Source organism: Nyctereutes procyonoides, unplaced genomic scaffold (assembly GCF_905146905.1).
Source record: "Nyctereutes procyonoides isolate TBG_1078 unplaced genomic scaffold, NYPRO_anot_genome, whole genome shotgun sequence".
NCBI lineage: Eukaryota > Metazoa > Chordata > Mammalia > Carnivora > Canidae > Nyctereutes > Nyctereutes procyonoides.
This window is the reverse complement of record NW_026575032.1, coordinates 16646668-16666658: the sequence shown is the minus strand read 5'-3', so window position 1 is coordinate 16666658 and position 19991 is coordinate 16646668. Positions and strand designations below refer to the sequence as shown.

Below are 19991 nucleotides of genomic sequence, written 5' to 3'. Positions count from 1 at the left end.
GCTCGCCCTCACGCTCGGAGCCTTCCTTCCCTTCCTCCCGTCTTGTAGTGCTTGCAGCAGAGAGCTCCATTTGGCAGCGCGGTAGTGCTCTTGTCTATAAATGGAAACGTTGGCCTGTCTCCCAGTATAACACAAGATAGGCCTCTGCATCAGTTATGCAATCTTCGCTGTGATGACTTCATCAGAAAGTGGGGGAGGCAATAAAAGAGAAAGGTACAGTTTGGGGGAACAGTAGCTCAAGAGAAAAACTCTTCCAGCAGCAGCCCCGCTGAAGACAGCCGAGGTTCCTTCCTCCCCCCTCTATTTTTAAATCCAGGGAGGAAAGGCAGCAAACATTGAATAAAAAAATAAAAAAAATAAATAAATAAATAAAACAACCCTCATTCCTGGAGCAGCTGTCAAACCACTTGCAGCCCATGTGTCCTTCGGGCCACTGGGATGGGAGCAGATGCCGTGCGGGCCCCTGGGGCTGGGGTCTTCTCGCAGCCCTGTGGAGAAGACAACCTGGGAGGGCAAATGGTGGTGGCTTTCCACTCGTCTCTCGAGTTCAAGATGGGGCTGGCCCTGGAGAAAAGCCACAGAGAGCAGGGGCGTGCAGCACAGACAGGCTGGTCCCGGTAAATTGGAGCATTCTTGGACTGTGGTCAGCGCCCAGAAGGGCCTTCTGTGGGATGTGGGAGCTCTCTGCGGAAGCCATGAAAAGCTGTCCCAGCTGCTGAGCCTGTAGCTTAACCCAGTTTGTTCATGTTCATGCCATGTCCGGGTCTTGAAAGGAGAGCTGCTGCTCCCTAAGGATGTCTACGCACACGCCACAGCATAAGGTGGGCTCAGGTGGAAACGGCCCCGGTCCCAGACACGGCCAGGGCCTCCCTTGAACTCTCTACATCCCATCCACGTCCGTCCAGATGAAGTATGCTTAATGGGATGGGGGGTGGGGGGGGCTTCTAGTTTAAGAATCCTCTAAATGTTGACCATAGAAGCTGTTTTTAATTTTTGCTACTGTGAACCCTTCAAGCTAACCATTCAGATCAATCTTTGTACAAAGCTGTGACTCCTTCCATGAGATGAAGCCGTAGAAATGGAACTTCAGGGTATGATGTATTCAATCTTTGATCACTCTGGGCCTCTACCCTGGAAGCCATTCCCCTCCTGTCTGCCTGGGCCGCTCGGAGCCCTCACCTCGGATAAGCCTTCCATCCCCTCCCCAGGTGGGGTCAGGTGCTTTCAGCACGAGGTCCCTGTGCTCTTGTGCCTGCTTGTGGAAGGCCCAGGGGCCTGCCTTGTGCTTCCTTCTCTGCCTAGAAATGCCACCAGCTGCCTAGAAATGAGGGGAAGCCTCAATCTTCATCACAACTCTGGAATCCTTGAAAACAACAGGCCCCCTTTTCTTGTCCTTTTGTTTCTCCTTTTTTCTCTTTTTGGACAATTCAAAGCCCTGGTTTTTTAGAGCATGTTTTAAAAAAGTAATATTTACTCAAGGTAACATTTTCCTAACAGAAAACCTGACAGGGTATAAAAATAAAAATCACTTATAATTCTTGTCTAACACGATTGTTGTGTGAGTACTGTTCTAGAAACTGCTTTTTTGCCCCTCCTCTTCACTATACATTGTAAGCCTTTCTCTGTGTGATTAGGCAGTCTAAGACGGCATGATTGTTATTGGCTGCCTAGTATTCATGGTATGGATGTACCATAATTTATTTAATCAAGCTCCTATTGTTGCACACTAATGAACTTTTAACCAATTTAGAGTTGCTTTGCTGGTAGGATTAATCACAACAAAGGGATCAAAAGGACTCTATAATTTACATCAAAGGCAGAGGAAAAGCATAACTCTCAAAGTTGTGTTTCCACTGGAGGGACCTATGGTGACTGCGTTCAAAGCACTGGTAAGGACAAATGGTATTTTTGTTGTTCTTACCCCCAAGTAAGACCTTGAAAGCCTGACCTTCCTGTGGTCGGTGCATCCAGTCTTGGCGCTGGACCGCCAACTTTAACCCTTTCTTTCGTCGTCACTGGAGGCTCCTTTCCTGTAGCTGGGAGAAGCCGTCCACTGTAGGGCCATCTTTTTTCCCCCTCTCCTCTCGGGTCATACAGGATACTGGGTTGGGCTACGATTCATCACGGCCAATGCTGTAGGCAGTTCTGCTCAGCAAACATTTACTCTGCTGCAACCGTGGACCTCGCTCCCTGCTGGATGCTAGAAGACTCCTACAGAACCTCAGGGCCTGGCAGATATATTCCCATAAGGCTGTCACTCGACTCCAAAACTAACTTGGATGCATTTGGAAGGCTGAAACCTCCTACTTTCCTGTGTCACTTAGACACAGTGCTGCTGTCCTGTATGGAACATAACCATGACCATGGAAAGCAGATTATTGTCGACAGAGGAAAAAGTTGGGGGAAATACAAAAACACATCAAAATATTAACACGGTTGCCTCTGAGCATTTAAAAATAAATATTGCCCCTTTTTTTTTTTGGTTCTTTCTACTTTTATGCACTGTTTCAAATATTTCCCAGGATCGGGGGGAGAATCAGCAACACATGTATTTTTTCAATAGTTAAATGCCTGGGGCGGGGTGGGGGGGGGACTCCATTCTGCTCATTGAGAACCTGGGAAGAACGTCTCAGTCTTCATCGCTTTAGAGCTAAGCTAGAAACAGAAACCCAGCTCTTTTGTCACCCTGACTTTGTAGGGCTGCATGATCAAGAGGTTAAAACAGTAACGGTAATAATAACAAGCTGTTGGTTGTGCAGTCAGGAGTGCCAGCCTCCGGGCCTGTGCTGGAACTGTGTTCCTACCCCGGCCTGGTGGGTTCCTCCAACGTAAACTGTTCCTTCAAGGTTGAACCAAAAACTTTGCTGAACCCATTTAGCAGCCTTACCGCTGCGCCTCAAGTTACTGCCAGTTCAGTGATAAGCTTCCTAAATTGGTAAACGGCCTCAAAACTCTATCGTCCTGGGGACACAACCATCAGAGATCATAAAACAAACCTTTTTATCCAACCGTCTTCAATAATCTGCAGAAACGGGGGGTTTTACGTGGGGTGGGCCCCGGTGGGGCTCTGCGGTGAGTTTATTGTAAGCCACTCTCCAGACCCACAGTGAAAAATTGTTCTGGACAAGGACAAAGAGAGTCTGTAAAAGAAGCCACCATCCTGAGACCAAGTTTCTGCCCTGACACTTGATCGACTTCAAAGAGAATTCTAAGGTTTTATTTCATTTTGTTTCTTCCTTCCACTTATGGTTGGATGGTCTAATCTTATGCCCTTTCTTTAAATGTCAAAGTTGATACCACAAAGGCATCCTAATTTTGGGCATCAGGCAACATATAAAAAAATGATGCATATTTTCGTGCTCTTTCAGCTTCATCCTTTGATCCCTGTAGAGACTCTACCTTTTAATTCTATGCCCATTCCTCTCCCCCCCCCCACCCGCCCCCTTCCCACTTCTCTTTACTCCACAGTCCTCTTGGGTGGTCTGCTCAATTTAGACCAGATGCATGTTATGGTCAATGGAAAAGTGAGAATCCCAGAGACACCACCACCAGCTGTGGGTCGTCAGACAAGTTCCTTAACCTCTCAGAGACTTGGGTTTTTTTTTTAATCAACAAAATGTGTTTAATTATGCAGGTGAAAGCATCCAGTAGCTGCTCTGCAAGTGCAGCTTGTCTTCTTCCATTGTTGCTTCTGGTCTTTTCCACGTTTGAAGAACCTTTTCCCACAGAGGGAACTTTCCTCAAATGACAGCTTTCCATAGTTGTATCTTGTATCAGACCAGGAGACGGGTAGTTCGGTGATGTTTATGCTTCCTTCCCCAGCAAGGGACTTTCGGGGGGGCCTCACCTCTTCCTCCCTCTTGGCTGCTGCTCCGCCCCTACGGCAGACTTGCATGAGTACTACCTACCTTCCAGGAAGAATCATGGCCATGGGCTCCTTTCAGAATGCTTGGGATTGCACTGCCTGAGCAGCCCTCTGAAAACTGAAGAGTTTTGTTCCCAGTGCTGAAGAATTTGCAATAAAAACCTAAGCAACTCAGCAGTCTGACTTGCGTTTTGAAAGTGCAAGATTTGCAGTCTAAATCAGGGCCCAGAGAACTCAGATGCCCCAGGTTGCCGTCAGCGCCCATAGTAAATTAGGACGACTATTTGCCCCAGTGATTCTCAAACCGTGGGCCATCATAATTACCTGGAGGGCACTTAAACCACTTCTAGAAGTTCTGATTCACTAGGCCCTGAATTCTCAGGTGGAGCCTGAGAACTGATAGTTCTCTCAAGCTCCCAGGTGATGCTAAGGCTGCTGATTCTGGAACCCCACTTTCAGAACTTCTGATTGAGCTTAGCCCATTATGGTTCCCGAACTGCCCAAACTGGCGGTGGGGGAGGTGTCGGCATCTTCTTAATAACCATTTTCTTCCTGTAGCTCTTTCACCTCCAAAGTTTCCACTGGTCAAGGGAAGAGTCTTACGAATCCGATTTTCATGTGACGAGGTGGGGACCCAAACCGAGAGGTCAGATGGCTTCCTAGATCCTCAGAAAGCCAGTTCTGGGCCTCCGGGCGTCACAGCCAGAGGCCTCCATCAGGCTGCAATGGGTGTGGGGTTCACCCCCTGCCGCCCTCTGACATACAACCGCTGAGCTCTTTCCCAGCAAGTGGGATGTTCCGCGTGAAACCTTAGCTTCCACCTTTGAAAAGACTTCCTTCTTCTGACGCTTAAAACTGAAAAAAGTACCTTTGCAGGAGAAAGCTCCGGATGCTGGTGATTGGTTGGACATAGGAGCCTCTTGGTGGTGTATAGAATGTAGGCAAACTTCCTTTGGGGCTGGAGGGGCTGATTTTTTTTTTTTTTTAATAACTTGATCCAGGTCAGTGTAGTGAAAGGCATAGACTGGTTTCCTGGGACACCCATTGTACTATCTTGACTTTCTCCTACATGAACAACCCTCCTGTCTCCTGGCCTGCCCTCCGCACCCATTTGCTGCCCGGCCGGGCATGCACGCCCTGGTGAGGGGGGGGGGCGGTTAGGGACCCGGGAGCGCGCCCCCCGCCCGGCCTCCGGGTCTCTTTGTTAGAGACGCCTGCGCCGAGAGGCATCTTCGGGCCTGCCGCCCCTCTCCCGACTTCCTAGAGCCCCCGAAGGACTTGTAAGCACATAGGATCGAGTCAAGAGGCTAAATTACGCCCCGGGGGACTTTTTAAGTAAAATCCTAAATTTCATTTAGGCCGCTCGTGGGCCCCGCGATTGCAAAGACTCGGAGCCGAGGCCGCCCTCCCGCGCCGGCTTTGTGCAGCCTGGGCTGGGGGGGGCGGGGGGGCTGCAGGTGGAGGCCCTCGCCCCCGCCCTCCCCTCCCCTCCCCTCCCCCCCCACCCCCCTCCCCGCCCCCGCCCGCACTCTCCCTCCCCTCGGGCTGCGAGAAAAGTCGGTAATAAGAAACCAGCGCGGTGTCAGTCGGAGGAGGGGGGTCACCCCAGAGATGCACGGCAGTGGAGAGAGACTCATTTTGTGTAAAGAGGGCCCCAGGTCACCAGGGAATTCCTGGATTGTCTCAGGCTGTCGTGTGTGGTGTCCATCACGCCGTGCGAACGCCATCTGCTCGGTATTATGCTCGCAGTTGCCAGGCTACCTGCTGTACGCGGTGACACTCGGCCGCCTGGCTCGGCTGCGCAGCGCCGCCCGGACGGGGGGGGGGGGGGTTGATTAAGCCACGGGGGGGCGGGGCGGGGCGGGGCCGCGCGGCGGGACCGTCGGGCAGACACCACCCTCTGCTGGGGCAGCGGGGGAACCGCAGCTGCCGCGCGGGCTCGGCCCGGCGCCCTGCAGCCCGCGCTCCCCTGGCCGGGCACCCGGATCTGCAGCCTTGGGGCCCCCGGAGCCCGCGCACCCCCGCCCTGCACCCCGACCCCGCAGCCTTGGGGCCCCCGGAGCCCCTGCACCCCCTCCCTGCACCCCGGCCCGCAGCCTTGGGGCCCCCGGAGCCCCTGCACCCCCTCTCTGCACCCCGGCCCGCAGCCTTGGGGCCCCCGGAGCCCCCGCACCCCCGCCCCGCACCCGACCCCGCAGCCTTGGGGCCCCCGGAGCCCCTGCACCCCCTCCCTGCACCCCGACCCCGCAGCCTTGGGGCCCCCGGAGCCCCTGCACCCTCCTGCTCCCGGCCCGCAGGCTGGGCCGCGGAGCCTCGCACCCCGATCCGCAGCCTAGGCCTCCTGCAGCCTTGGGCCCTCCGGAGCCCGCACCCCTGCCCGCACCCCAGCCCGGAGACTTGGGCCTCCCGGAGCCCCCGCACCCCTGCCCGCACCCCGACCCGCAGCCTTGGGGCCCCCGGAGCCCCCGCACCCCCGCCCCGCACCCCGACCCCGCAGCCTTGGGGCCCCCGGAGCCCCTGCACCCCCTCCCTGCACCCCGGCCCGCAGCCTTGGGGCCCCCGGAGCCCCCGCACCCCGGCCCGCAGCCTTGGGTCCCCCGGAGCCCCGCACCCCCGCCCCGCACCCCGACCCCGCAGCCTTGGGGCCCCGAGCCCCGACCATCCGGCCTGCAGACTTGGGGCCCCCGGAGCCCTTGTACCCCCGCCCTGCACCCCGACCCCGCAGCCTTGGGGCCCCCGGAGCCCCCGCACCTGCATCCCGGCCTGCAGACTTGGGGCCCCCGGAGCCCCGCACCCCCGCCCCGCACCCCGACCCCGCAGCCTTGGGGCCCCCGGAGCCCCTGCACCCCCTCCCTGCTCCCCGGCCCGCAGGCTTGGGGCCGCGGAGCCCTCGCACCCCGATCCCGCAGCCTTAGGGCCTCCTGCAGCCTTGGGTCCTCCCGGAGCCCCCGCACCCCTGCCCCGCACCCCAGCCCCGGAGACTTGGGCCCCCCGGAGCCCCCGCACCCCTGCCCCGCACCCTGCATCCCCGGCCTGCAGATTGGGGCCCCCGGAGCCCTTGTACCCCCGCCCTGCACCCCCGTCCCGCACCTAGGGGCCCCCGGAGGCCCCCTGGCACCCCCTCCGCTGCTCCCCGGCCCGCAGGCTTGGGGCCGGGAGCCCTCGCACCCCGAATCCCGCAGCCTTAGGGCCTCCTGCGCCTTGGGTCCTCACGGAGGCCCCCGCACCCTTGCCCCGCACCCCAGCCCCGGAGACTTTGGGCCCCCGGAGCCCGCACCCCTGTCCGCACCCCAGCCCCGGAGACTTGGGCCCGCCGGAGCCCCTGCACCCCTGCCCCGCACCCCCGGCCCGCAGGCTTAGGGCCCCCGGAGCCCCCGCACCCCGATCCCGCAGCCTTAGGGCCTCTCGTACCCCGACCCCGCAGCCTCGGGGCCTCCCGCCCCCCCCCCCCGCACCCCCGGGTCACCCCAGCAGCCCCGGCCCCGTCACCCCAACACCCCACTTGCTCTTGAAAACACTTAGGAGAAATACAGCCTCGCTACGCGCAGATTTATAAATAAACAGCTGGCTGCTCTCGGGAGATATTTTTACCACAGCTGTTTTTTGAAGTAGAAAACTGCCTCTTTGGAGGAGGTGGGGCATTTTTGGCTTTTTACATTTTTCTTTAACTTTTTTTATTATTATTATTTCTTACACCTCCTGCCTCTCTCCAGCCCTTAGAAAATTGCTAAGATCTCTTCCCTGGAGAAGAAGCTGTGTGAAATGGGTCTGTGGGTTTTAACCCCCGCCCCCCTTTTACTGGAGAGTGAGAAGGTTTGGGGAGTTAGGAGGATCGGTGGGGCCAGTAGGATTTGGGGGGGGGGAGGCTACTGAGTTAAGATTCTTGGTAGATGCAAGGGAGGTGGTTGGGCAGGGGGCGGGCTGGAGAAGGAGCCAGTAATTAAAACTAAAAATACTGCATCATTTGGCTCCCAGGCATTACATTTCTCTGACGAAAGCCCAGCCTGGTTGTCTCTAATTGCGCGCGCAGTGTGTGTCCTCCTTCGAAACAAGAGCGGCGGCTTGAAATCCTGAAATGCGACAGGCCATTGCTCATTAAGCCCTGGTAGGCTGGAGGTTAAAAGCTGCCATGTAATATGAAACAGCTAATGGCCCGAGCCAGCCCCATTTGTAAGGCGAGTCACTCGGTGCGTGCTTCACACTTCGGAATACACACTTGAGGCCGGGGCTCCGGGTGTCACTCACCCGCTGCTGAGTGCAGCAGAGCTCGTTGGGCAAGTTCTAGAGGCGCATCAACCTAGATTCACAAACGTTTCATATGGAAGGCAAGCCTTGAAACCGTCCAGGGCCCTCCTGCCCCTGGGTCTCCAGGTCTTCCGCAAGAAACCCAAAGGCAAAACCTTTGGGAGGGAACCGTTTGGAGAAATGCATGATCCCGGGAAGTAATGACCTAACTGTCTCTTTGGGACATTTTTTGCCCCACTGGGGGAAAAGACAGGGCCCAAAAGTGGTTGGATGTATCTACCTCACTACCTCACTTGCCTCTCCCTTTCTTTGCTGGGTGGAGAAAAGGCTAGGAAAGCAACGCGGCCCCACTTACCCCTTCTAGGCATGTGCCCCATCTACCCAGGGCTGCTCACACAGGACAAGAATATCCCAAAGTGCCCAAAGAGAAACAGGGCCAGCCGGGGCCCGCCCAGACCAGCCCTCTCATAAAACGAGCTGAAGCAGACTTTATCTTCCCTTGGGTCTCTTTTATTTATTTATTTTTTCCTAACTCTTCCTTATCAAAACTGGAAAATATCAAATACACTGAAATATGTGGTTCAGGGGGGACGGTGGAGGGGAACCTGTAGTCTGTATTTTTGCTGAGCGGTTAACTATTTATACTTCACTGCGAATTGTTTGTTAAAGTGTTAAGTCAAATTAGCCATTTGTTTCTAAGGGTGGCAAGAAGCAGCTTTATCCCATTAGGAGGAGGGCCAGGGAAATGGGCAGCAAGTATTGGGGGGGGAAACGGAAGACTCTGAGATATCTTGATGCCTTTGGGGATCAGGCCTACAGGAAACTTTGTGGTAGCAGTAAGGTCTCTGGCATTTTTTTTTTTTTTTTAGTATAAGTTCTTTTTCACATAAAGACTTCACAGCTCTCTACCTAATAATTGTCTACTGAGAAAATACCCAAAGACAAAAAGGGTTTTGCAACGACACTTACATGTGAAAAATAGAACACAGTGCACTTATGGGAGGTGAACTATATATTTAGTCTGCAAGCAAGTCTTGGGTGGACACTTGGTGCCACGGCCCCGCAGTGCGAGAAGGGCCTGGGCTGGTGGAAGGGATACTAAATTTAGACTCAAGCTCGGCGTTCCAATTCTGCTCTTTCCGATTCTCCCATTTGCTAAGTGTGACCTGGGCTCCTGCACTAACTATGCAGGACTTCTTGGCCTCTCTTTCCCAGGGGAGGAGGGAAAGTGGTTTGTTGTTTGTTTGGTTTCATTTGTGTCGGTGGAGGGAGGGAAGAAGAGCAGCTGGAGATGTAGTTGAGGTATCTGGCACCTGGAAAGAAAAGCAGGAGGGGCTGAGCACCACACAATAGGGGAAAGTCCAGGCCGTGCGGAATCAGATCCGGGGCTGTTGTCTAGGAGAGCCAGAGGTCACGCTCAGCAGTATGTTTTTGAGAGGACAGGGCCAGCATGCTTGACTATATGTGAATCAAAGAGGTAGCAAAGCAGAAGTAGGAAAAATATTAAAATCTAGTTTAACTGGATACGAAAATATTTAAATAACTATAGAATTATTCATACTCATTTCGTACTATTTTGGCCTCATAATGGTACGTGTACTATGACCGGCAAAGTCCTTGCATGTGTGCCCACTTAATTTGTGCTCATCTCAGACATGAGATCCGCTGTGTTCCGATTAATCACTTGCAACTCGAATCAAAAGGGACGTTTCTGCGGGATAGTCACACAATACTTGCCATTACCAGGTGTGCTTGGTAGATGAACAAGAAAGGAACTATCTAGAAGCCGAATCGTATGGTCATCTACCAACGCTTCCCATCAGCCTTTTTTCCTTGGTCTACACTGGCTGGCTGTTGTTATAGGCTTCCCCTCTGAGCACGCTCTCCAAATAGTCACTTAGTCTGTGGGTAGTTCTCTGCCACTTTACTTCCTACTCCTTAAGAACCAATCCTTACAAATTCCCATCGTTTGACGGAGAGACAGTTGTAAAATCAGAAGACCCCCGTCAACCCCCACATTATAAATTGTCCCAGACATAGGAGGCTCAGTTCTATTTTTAAAGATGTCGGGAGACTATATAGCTTTGTTCAATAACACACATTTCCAGTTTTCACTGTCAACAACTCCCACTAGCAGGAATTTTTTTTTTTTTACATATAGCAAAGCTCTCAAATGTTGCAATCAATTAGAATTCCATGGAATAGTAGATCTAATGATTTAAAAATTCCAGAATTCTGTGAATGTCTCTCCACTTAGCTAAGAAGAAGTCCATTTAGGCCAGGGAGGCAGGAAAGGCTAAGAGGTAAGGCCAGGCTCTCTCGTTCCAGACTTGAGGTGAGCCCACCCTGGGGTCTTGGTCTCTCTCCTTTGGAGGAGTGCAGACTGTTAGCTGGTTGCCCAGTCTTTGTCCCTTAATCAAACAGGCTGGACTTGCTCTCAGATTTCCCGGAGCCATCCTCTATTACTGTCCTCCTGCGGGCCTCCAGTTCCGCTGTGGCAAGGCCAGATTTGAGGATCACTGGGTTGTTTTTGTGGAATGGAGTGTGTGCCTCCCGGGACCCCTCAGGTCCACAAGCCGAGGCCTCTGCCCCATGCTTCCTTTCAAGTATGAAATCTTTGCCTTCTCTTGTCTTGCTGTCCTCCCAGGAGCAGCACCCAGTTGGACTTCCCCGGACCACAGGCTCCATGCAGTCCTCGGTGCCCCCGGGCTCGGGCGGCATGGTCTCCGGAGCCAGTCCTGCGGGTCCTGGCTTCCTCAGCAGCCAGCCCCAGGCTGCCATCATGAAGCAGATGCTCATTGACCAGCGGGCCCAGTTGATGGAGCAGCAGAAGCAACAGTTCCTGCGGGAGCAAAGGCAGCAGCAGCAGCAGCAACAGCAGCAGCAGCAGCAGCAACAGCAACAGCAGCAGCAGCAGCAGCAGCAGATTCTGGCCGAGCAGGTAACACGATTCATTTTTTCAGCAAGCATTTATTCAGTGCCTGGTGTCTGCAGGAGAGTTGCAGTTCATGTCCTTTGTCAAAATAGTCACAGTCCAGCATTTCCCATAATCGCCGAAGACCCTGCAGAAGGTAGACCTTTCAATTACTTAGGCTTTTTCTTAGAGCGAATGAGTCTGTTCTTAAAAGACAGGCCTTGGCCATCAAGCGAAGGCCCATTTGCCGGAGACATTTCTTCGATTCAAGCCCGACTCCTTTTCTTCTGGTTTCTGGTGCAGGGGTCTGCGCCCATCAGTATGGGGGCTGGGAGGCTGCCTCACATTCTTCATAGACGCTAATATTTCTAGCACGAAGAGAAAAAGAAAATAACTCAGAGAACTTTGCTTCTTGAAGGAAAATGTCAGAAGGAGGGATCGAGGAGAATTCTACAGAATTGGTCATGAACAATGGGACAGGAACAATAGAAGAATAATAGGGCTCACAGAACTACCTGGAAACCTGAACTCAGGGTCACGGAAAGGGTGCAAACTTAAGAAGATTCCCAACAGCTTTAAAACAGCTCAAGAAATCTTTGAGTTAAAGGAAGGCCTAATACAAATAAAGCCTTACCTTCGGCATCTTTGTCCACCCTTGCCATATAATTCCTCCAGCTTTGAAAGAAAGCCTTCCCTGAGAGCTGCTTCTGTAGGTCTGTGTGTTTTGTTTTTCAAGATGGCCATGCCTGGTTCCCTAGCATCCCGGGGAAGGCCTGAGGCCTTCCACAGGAGATGCCTCGCTGGCTCCCGTGGGGTCTGCACAGGGCAGCTCTCACTGGTGACAGGAGGTGGGTGTGAGGCCGTCGTATGAGGCTGAGAGCCCAACAGAGCTCTGCGTGCCAGTTCCCCTCCCAGAACATTCCTAATATGATCCGAATTTTGGAAATTTATCAATACATAAAATACAACATGTACGCTACGTACACGTATATACACACAGTACGTGCCTGTATCCGTGTCTCCATCTGCACACGGGATAGTGCGTGGGACGCAGGCCCGCCAAGGCCCCTACCGAGAGCTGCAGTTCAGAGCAACACCACCAGTCATCCCTCAAGTAGGAAAAATCCTACTGCTGAGCCCGGTTCCCATATGTTCCCTTCTTGACTTTGGTTCCTGAGCAGCTGTGTAATTATCTCCCCTCTACCAAGGTCGGTCAGCCGCCTGGCGGCTCCTGTACAAACAAACCTCTCTCCCTCTCACCCTGCATAAGGTGTGTGACAAGGCACCGGGCTCACATGTCTCAGGCAGTGACAAATGGACGCTGGGCTTTGGACGGCCTCTCCTCCGCCAATCCAGCGAGGGTCGGGCGCGCCTGATGCTCTGAGCCGTGGCCTGTGCCGTGGGTGCCATGACCCAGGGGCAGGTAGGGGACAGGGTCGCCAGGCCAGCTGGGTGGGGGGGGCCCACTCCGCAAGGGCAGCCAAACCTCAGGGAGCAGGGCGCCCCTCTGAACCAGGACGCAGAGAGGCACAGGGCTCCTTGGAAAAGATCGGGAAGCGGGTGCCATCCCCAGCAGGTTGTGGGCACCAAGCAATGAGGAGGGACTGAGGGGAGAACAGTGTAACTCAGGACGTGCCCCATCCTTTGCTCATGTAGGATTTTGGAAGAACCTCTGACCCTCCCTCCTCATGGGCCAGGTGAGGTTCGATCGGTCCCCAGCCTTTGTCCTGGGACCGGGGTAAGGATCACGTGGACTAAGGCATGCAAGATTCTTGGGCGACCGTGCGCAGGTGTGGGGGGACCTGTCCCGTGCCCCCGGGATCCTGGAGTGTGCCGTGAGGGCTGTGGCCACGAGGCCGGTGGGACGGGGCCGAAGGGAGGCTGGGAGGCTGCGGGGAGGCAGGTGCTCGGCCCGTCTGCCCGGGCGCGCAGCTGATGGGGCCCTGTCGCAGGGCCTGCAAGTGCTGAGCCGTCAGTCTTTGGTCTTGAGGACGCTGTTGCCACACGGATGCCACGCTGACTTCCTTGGCGCTGCGCCAGCGGCCCCGGTGTCCTAGTAACCTGCCTGCGGAGCGCAGCGACTAGAGAGCCTGGGGCTTCCTGAATGCCGGGTGAGGGGCGAAGCGGGGGACTGGGGGCTCTGAACCGGCTCTGGTGGACTTCAGAACCACGGCACAGCGCGTGCAAAGCCCGTGTGACTTAAGTGTTTTGATCCCTCATTCTCAAAGAGCACGGAGCGTGTCACCCCTCGTGCATTCACGAAGGTTCCACGGAGCCTAGGATTTTAGACCCGGAAGAGGTGTTGGTGATCGTGAGGGCTTTTGTATTTTACCCGTGAGGAAACTGAGGCCAGGGCGCTCGTGGGATTTCCCGGAGCTAGGGAGGCACGGCCCAGGACTGGAACCGGAGCCCTGACCCCCACCCCGGGCCACCCCGAGGCTGCTGCTTCCAGTGGGCGGTGGGACGCTTAGATGCTCACCTAATATGACAAGTCAGGCTGAGGAGAGGCCCCTGGAGGGCTCGGTTCACCGTCCCTTGCCGCCCAGGACACTGACGTGCTTCCTCGTCTACACTTTATCCACACAATTAATCAATTTCCACAGTTTGTGCAAAACGCCACGGCAGGCACCGCAGGATGGGGTGAGCGGGGCAGAGGCCTTTCTTTTCTTCGGTTGCCAGAGAGCCGGCTGGCCTTGTGGAGAGAAAGGGAAGGGGAGAAGAAAGAGAAAGAAGATTACAGAGCTGCCCGGAAACCAAAACAAGAGGGAAAAATAGAGCTAAACACAGGCGTTAGGTGCCAAGTGCTCCAGGGGTGTTATGTGTATGATAAGGACCTTGCTGCGTGGTCTTTATCAGCCCGGGCGGATGGCAGGTGCCCTGCGACTGTTCCGCGGGGGCCGGAGGGGGTGACGACAGGCCCTTTCCCCTGCCCTTTCCACGTCGCTCGGGGTTCCTCCCCTGTCCCCACGCAGCAGCCGCGAGGAAGCCCCATGCAATGGACAGAGACAAGGTCGCCAGCCTCCTGCCGCTGGCACCTGCCGAGTCCCCCGCAGTTTCCCCAGGGCACCAGGTGCCGTGTGTTGTACTTGCCCAGGCGTATTTGACAGGCAGCGTGGCCTCGTGGGAATAAGACAAGCCTTTATTTATATATATATAGCCTCTGAGAAGCCCATCTTCCTGTGCTGGAAGCATCTATGTAGGTCATTAGAAATGAGTGGCTTGTCCCCTGAGCTGAGTGGCACAGAGCTAGGAGGCGCATGCAGGCGGCTGTTGGAGAGTCAGGCCGAGACCCCCACGGTCCCCGCCCCCCACGAGCAGCAGGTGTGCCAGGTGCTCCCCAAGGGACCCGCACGGCAGTGACCGCGAGCAGAGCGCAGACGGCCGCCCGGTGCACCCAGCACCCCCGTGGGGCAGACCCGGCCAGTCTGCGTGGGGTGGGGGGGCGGGCTGGGGGCCTCCGGGCTGGGTCCAGACTCCAAAGGGGCATCCGGGGCTTGGGCCCAGCCCGCGGGCTGGAGCCAGGTGCTGGTCACCGGGAACACGTTCCTCTAGTGAAAACCGGTCCACCTCGTGCTGTGTGCACCTGCCCAGACGCACCTCACGCCTCCCGGCAGCGCTTCGGGCCTTAACACGGCCTTCCTCCACGCTGCCACGATGTTTCATTGTCTCTCCCCGTGTCACCCCCCTGCCCTCGTTGTCTGTCGTTCCAGCAGCTGCAGCAGACACACCTGCCCCGCCAGCACCTCCAGCAGCAGCGGAGCCCGTACCCAGTGCAGCAGGTCAATCAGTTCCAAGGTGAGGCTGCCCACCCCTTGCATTGTGTACCCCCTGGCTGTGAAGTGTACGTGCCTGTGTCGCCAGTGGCATCGCCCTCTGGACAGGGTTTGTGTTCGGGTCATATTAAAAATACTTAAAGGAAAAGAATAATAATAAAAAAATAAAAATACTTAAAGGCAGAGGGTGTCCATCAGTCAGAAGATGCACCTTGGGAGCCCCCTCCTGTGCCATGCATTCCCTGTTCTGGCGGCTGGGTCACACACAGACCCCGGTGGGCCTCATGGGGGTCAGAGTGGCTGCAGGGGGCTAGGCTGGGGCAGCCATTCTTGACCAAACCTACCGAGGTCTTTCCGTAGTTTGATAGCCAGTAAGGACGTACTGGCCCCTGGTTGGTTCAAGATCTGCTCTCGGGGAGCGTGGGAGGAACAGCCCTGTGTCACATCTCTCCTGCGAGATGTGACTTTTCTAAGAGAAATATTGGGGATGGGTTGGGGTTGGTCGCTTTTTTTTTCTTTTTTTTTTAAATCTCATTTGCTTTCTTTTTTTCTTTTTTAAAGATTTTATTTATTCATGAGAGGCACAGAGAGAGAGAGAGGCAGAGGGAGAAGCAGGCTCCATGCAGAGGGTCCCATGCGGGACTCGATCCCGGGACCCTAGAATCACTTCCTGGGCTGAAGGCAGATGCTCAACCACTCTAAGCCACCCAGGCATCCCAAACCAATGATTTCTATTAAGAACTAATTAAAAAAATGAAATCCTCTAAACCCAGCATAGCGTCCCTTGACCTTTCTAGGTTCATAACTCATTCATTATCTTTTGGAATAAAGGGACCCACCGAAATTTAATGCTTCTTCTGTATTTCGAATTATTCTGTATGCTTTGGGTCCAGTTTAAAAGTTCTACTCTGAACTTTTCTAAAACCCCACCCCATAGGTAATCAACCTAGAAATTTAGCTGTACTTAATATAAGCAGCCAGTGACATTGTAGGGTCCCTGAGCTGATTTATACACTTTTTTCTTTTCTTTTCTTTTCTTTTTTTTTTTACTCCCTTCCCTATTTTATTTTACTAACACCTTAGATATCATAATGTTATGTATCTGGGAAAATAGCAAATTGGTAGATAAGAAGTACTGTCCTTGGAGAGTTCTGTAAGGAATAACTTGCATGAGAACCTCCACGCATTCTCACCACTACACATTTCAAAGGTTTAATGACTATCTTTCTCTTATTGAGTTTTATGCCTCTGGGCAATGTTACATGCCTATGGAGAAATGCTTATTTTTCACAAATACAGGCTTCCTGTGAGTGAAAAAGGAAAACAGACCCTTTTAAGAAAAAATTGCACATGATCTCTATTTGAATATGGAGGATTTTCTTTGACATTGTTACGTTAACCAGTGGACAAGAAAATTAATTTGAGTACAGTGTCCCACAATAATACCTGTTTTGGATAAAAATAAAAGAAGAAAAAAAATTAGTCTGTTATTTAACATATATAGTAATCAGATAAAGACAAGGTAGTTCTCTGGGCACATTTGCATTTTTTTCTCTATATATTTTTAAAAGCATAAAACTAGATGAATAAAAGTGTTTTTGCTTTCTCCTTGGGATCAAAATAAGATGCTGATTGCTGGTTTTAGAGATTCTTTATTTTTTTTTTAAGATTTTACTTCTTTATTCACGAGAGACACAGAGAGAGAGGCAGAGACACAGGCAAAGGGAGAAGCAGGCTCCATGCAGGGACCCTGATGCAGGACCTGATTCCAGGACCCAGGGTCATGACCTGAGCCAAAGGCTCCACCACTGAGCCACCCAGGAGTTCCTTGATTGCTGGTTTTAAAATGCCCCCTTTTAAAAAAAATAAAATAAAATAAAATAAAATAAAATAAAATAAAATAAAATAAAATAAAATAATAAATAAATAAAATAAAATAAAATGCCCCCTTTTGTTTTTCTTAAGAGTTCCACCTAGATAAGACAGTCATCGTATACTAAAAATAGAGGTTGGCTTGGATTAAGGCTTCAATACCTCTTAAAAGGCATTGCAGCATTTCTGTCCTCTGAAGAGAGGCACCTATATCCCACTCACCAAAGTAGCCCAGACCATCTCCAGTCCCTCAACATAGCCTTTATAAACATACAAGAAAAATGTCCAAAATATGAAAGTCTTTTTGTTTCCAGCAGCTCATCAGCCTGTTTATGTAATTTGGGTCTAGCCAATCAGTCTCTGAGTCAGCAATATTTTCTCCTTAAATTTTTTTTATAAACAACTCAATAACCCATTTCACCACAGTTGATCAGATTGGCCATGCAGTCAATACAGATTTAGTCGTTAAGGTCACAAAACTTCGTAACTAGATTACAAATTGCAATATAGACTTCCATCCAGTGTTTAACAGGAACTTTTGATTTTTTTTTAAAATCACTTAGATATAATGAAGCTTAAAACAGAAAACTGAAACATTTCTAGAGCTCTCCCCCCAGCCCTTCCAGCTTTGCCCACAGAAACCATTTCATTTCTCAATGCAGCATGATATTGATCTCAAGCCACAAAAACTTAAGTTATAATGAAAATTCCCATAATTTTCTTTCTTAAAGAAAGAAAGAAAATATGGAGACATATGTGCTGCCCAAAAATCAATAATCCCATCAGGAAGATAGAAACACACTTACTGCCCAGGTGCCAGGCTTAACAAGCTTACACTGTTCTCATCTGGTTTCTCAACCCAGTTCCAGGTAGTATCGCATTTGCTTATAATATCGATTGGCTCCCATGCTGCATCTTTTTTAAGTGTCCAAAAAAAAAAAAACTATTTTTCTTTGTCTCATAGACTTAATCATTAGCAGGGACACAGAAAAAAAAAAACTCATTTTTGTGCACCTCCTAGTCCTTTACAACATTGACTGGAGTTCTGAGGGTGACATTTCTATTCTCTTGGCTGATCTGGAAATTTCCTAGGACCATGTAAAGAGGGACTCCCTGAAATGCCTAATTGGAGTTAAGGGAGTTGGCATTCATACTCTGGCCAACTTTTAAACATCATTAAAACCATGTTAGCCATCTGCTAAGAGAAATAGTGCCTATTTGAAGGAGTTGAGTGGACTTGGCTGCAGAAATGCAGAAAGTCGGGGCACCTGGGTGGCTCAGTGAAGCATCCGCCTTCAGCTCAGGTCATGATCTCGGGGTCCTGGGATCGAGCCCCACGTCGGGCTCCTTGTCCTGCGGGGAGCCTGCTTCTCCCTCTGTCCCTGCCTCCCTTTCTTTCTCTGTCTTTCATGAATAAATAAATAAAACCTTAATAAAAAAAAAAAGAAATGGGTAAAGTTCACTGCTGAGGAACAAGGAACAGGATGATTTCTTTTTCTAGCTCAGGAAGCTGGCCAGTTTGCACGGACAGGTTATGATTCAGAGAATCTGGAGCATGTGGAAATCTATAGAGTGGATCCAAAAAATGTCCCATCTGTCGAAACAGCTTCTTAGCAGAAGCGGTGGCCTTTAACCTCTCAAATCCTGCTCGAGTCTGAAGGGAAATTAGTGTAATGCTCTTTATTGATAGTATTCTCTACTGAACCATGTTCCGCTTCACAAACAGAAGACACAAAGTGGTCAGCCGTTTCTTCTTAATCTAGCCCAGGAGGTGAATTCCCTCTCACCTCCAAGAATAATGGGATCTGATTGGTTGAGGAGGGCACCATAGCAAGATGAGTGAGAAACAATTTGCTTCTCAGACGTGAACAATAATAGCAGAGTACATCAAGCCAACTACAAAAGCGTGGGTCCCGTACGATCTCTATTTTCGCGTGTCTGTTTATAGGAGTTAGCAGTGGTTACCTCTGGGGGCGGGGGGTCAGGTAACTTCAGTTTTCATCTCTGTACTTTTTGATAGTTTCTGAATTTTTTTTACGATCACCGTATGTTATAGAAGAATGACTGTTGCTTACTAAGGACTTATCATCAGAGTAGACCCTTTCACGTGGAAGTATTTGTCATGCCTGAAGACGATCCCAACAACACGTAAGTTGTTGATGGCGAGGAGTGAACGGGTATGTCTTACTCTCCCCTGTAGGTTCTCCCCAGGATATAGCAGCCGTGAGAAGCCAGGCAGCCCTCCAGAGCATTCGAACGTCGCGGTTGATGGCACAGAACGCAGGCATGATGGGCATGGGGCCCTCGCAGAACCCGGGGACCATGGGCACGGCCCCAGCCCAGTCGGAGATGGGACTGGCCCCTTACAGCAACCCGCCTACCAGCCAGCCGGGAATGTACAACATGAGCACAGGAATGACCCAAATGTTGCAGCACCCAAACCAAAGTGGCATGGGCATCGCACACAGCCAAGCCCAGGGGACAAGGCCGCCCGCCTCCGGGCCAGGGGTGGGCATGGTGAGTGGTTTTGGGCAGAGCATGCTGGTGAACTCGGCCATCGCCCAGCAGCACCCGCAGATGAAGGGGCCGGTGAGCCAGGCCCTGCCGAGGCCCCAGGGCCCGCCCCGGCTGCAGGGCATCCTGGGGACCGTCCAGCAGGGGACGCAGAGCTGGCAGCAGAGGAGCTTGCAGGGGGTGCCCGGGAGGACTAGTGGGGACCTGGGCTCCTTCAACAACGGCGCCGGCTACCCGCTGCAGGCTGGCCAGCCGCGGCTGAGCAAGCAGCACTTCCCGCAGGCGCTGGGCCCTGTGGTGGACGCGGCCGCGGGTGCCCCCAGGCCCCTCGCCCCGGCGGCCGCGGGTCGGCAGGTGATGCCCGCGCTCCCGGGGCAGCAGGGCGGCGGCCAGGCCAGGCCGATGCTCCTGTCTGGCCTGGGCCAGGGGGTGCCCGGGCTGCCGCCATTCGGCCCGCCCCCGGCGCCGCAGCAGGTGCCCAGCGGCGGCTTCGGCCCGGGCCAGGCCTACGAGCGGAACCCCCCGCAGGACGGGCCCTACGGCTTCGGCGGCGACGCGGCCACCGCTCCGTTCCCCGGGCTCCCCGACGGCGCGGACCTCGTGGACTCCATCATCAAAGCGGGGCCGGGGGATGAGTGGATGCAGGAGCTCGACGAGCTGTTCGGGAACCCCTAGCCGGGGAGCCCCAGGAGCCCGCGCGTGACAGGGAAACAGGCTGTCGAGCCGGCCCCGGTTTTGTTTCGTCGACCCCGTAAACTGAGCAGAACTGCAGCCGGCCGACCCGGAGAGCGCCGGGTGCCGCGCTGGG

The 19991-nt window shown here is 53.2% G+C and overlaps 1 protein-coding gene across 2 annotated transcripts in view; it reads left to right on the top strand.

Annotated features, from left to right (window-relative positions):
• Positions 1–19991, top strand: part of MAML3 (mastermind like transcriptional coactivator 3) — a 399969-nt gene extending 379978 nt beyond the window's left edge. Inside the window, exons 3-5 of one of the 2 annotated variants that reach the window (XM_055316985.1) lie at positions 10758–11051; positions 14738–14819; positions 18870–19991. In XM_055316985.1, coding sequence (XP_055172960.1) covers positions 10758–11051; positions 14738–14819; positions 18870–19858 — 1365 coding nt within the window. In that variant the 3' untranslated portion in view covers positions 19859–19991. Of the gene's footprint in view, positions 1–10757; positions 11052–14734; positions 14820–18869 lie in introns of both variants that reach the window. The other variant, XM_055316984.1, reaches the window with a different exon arrangement.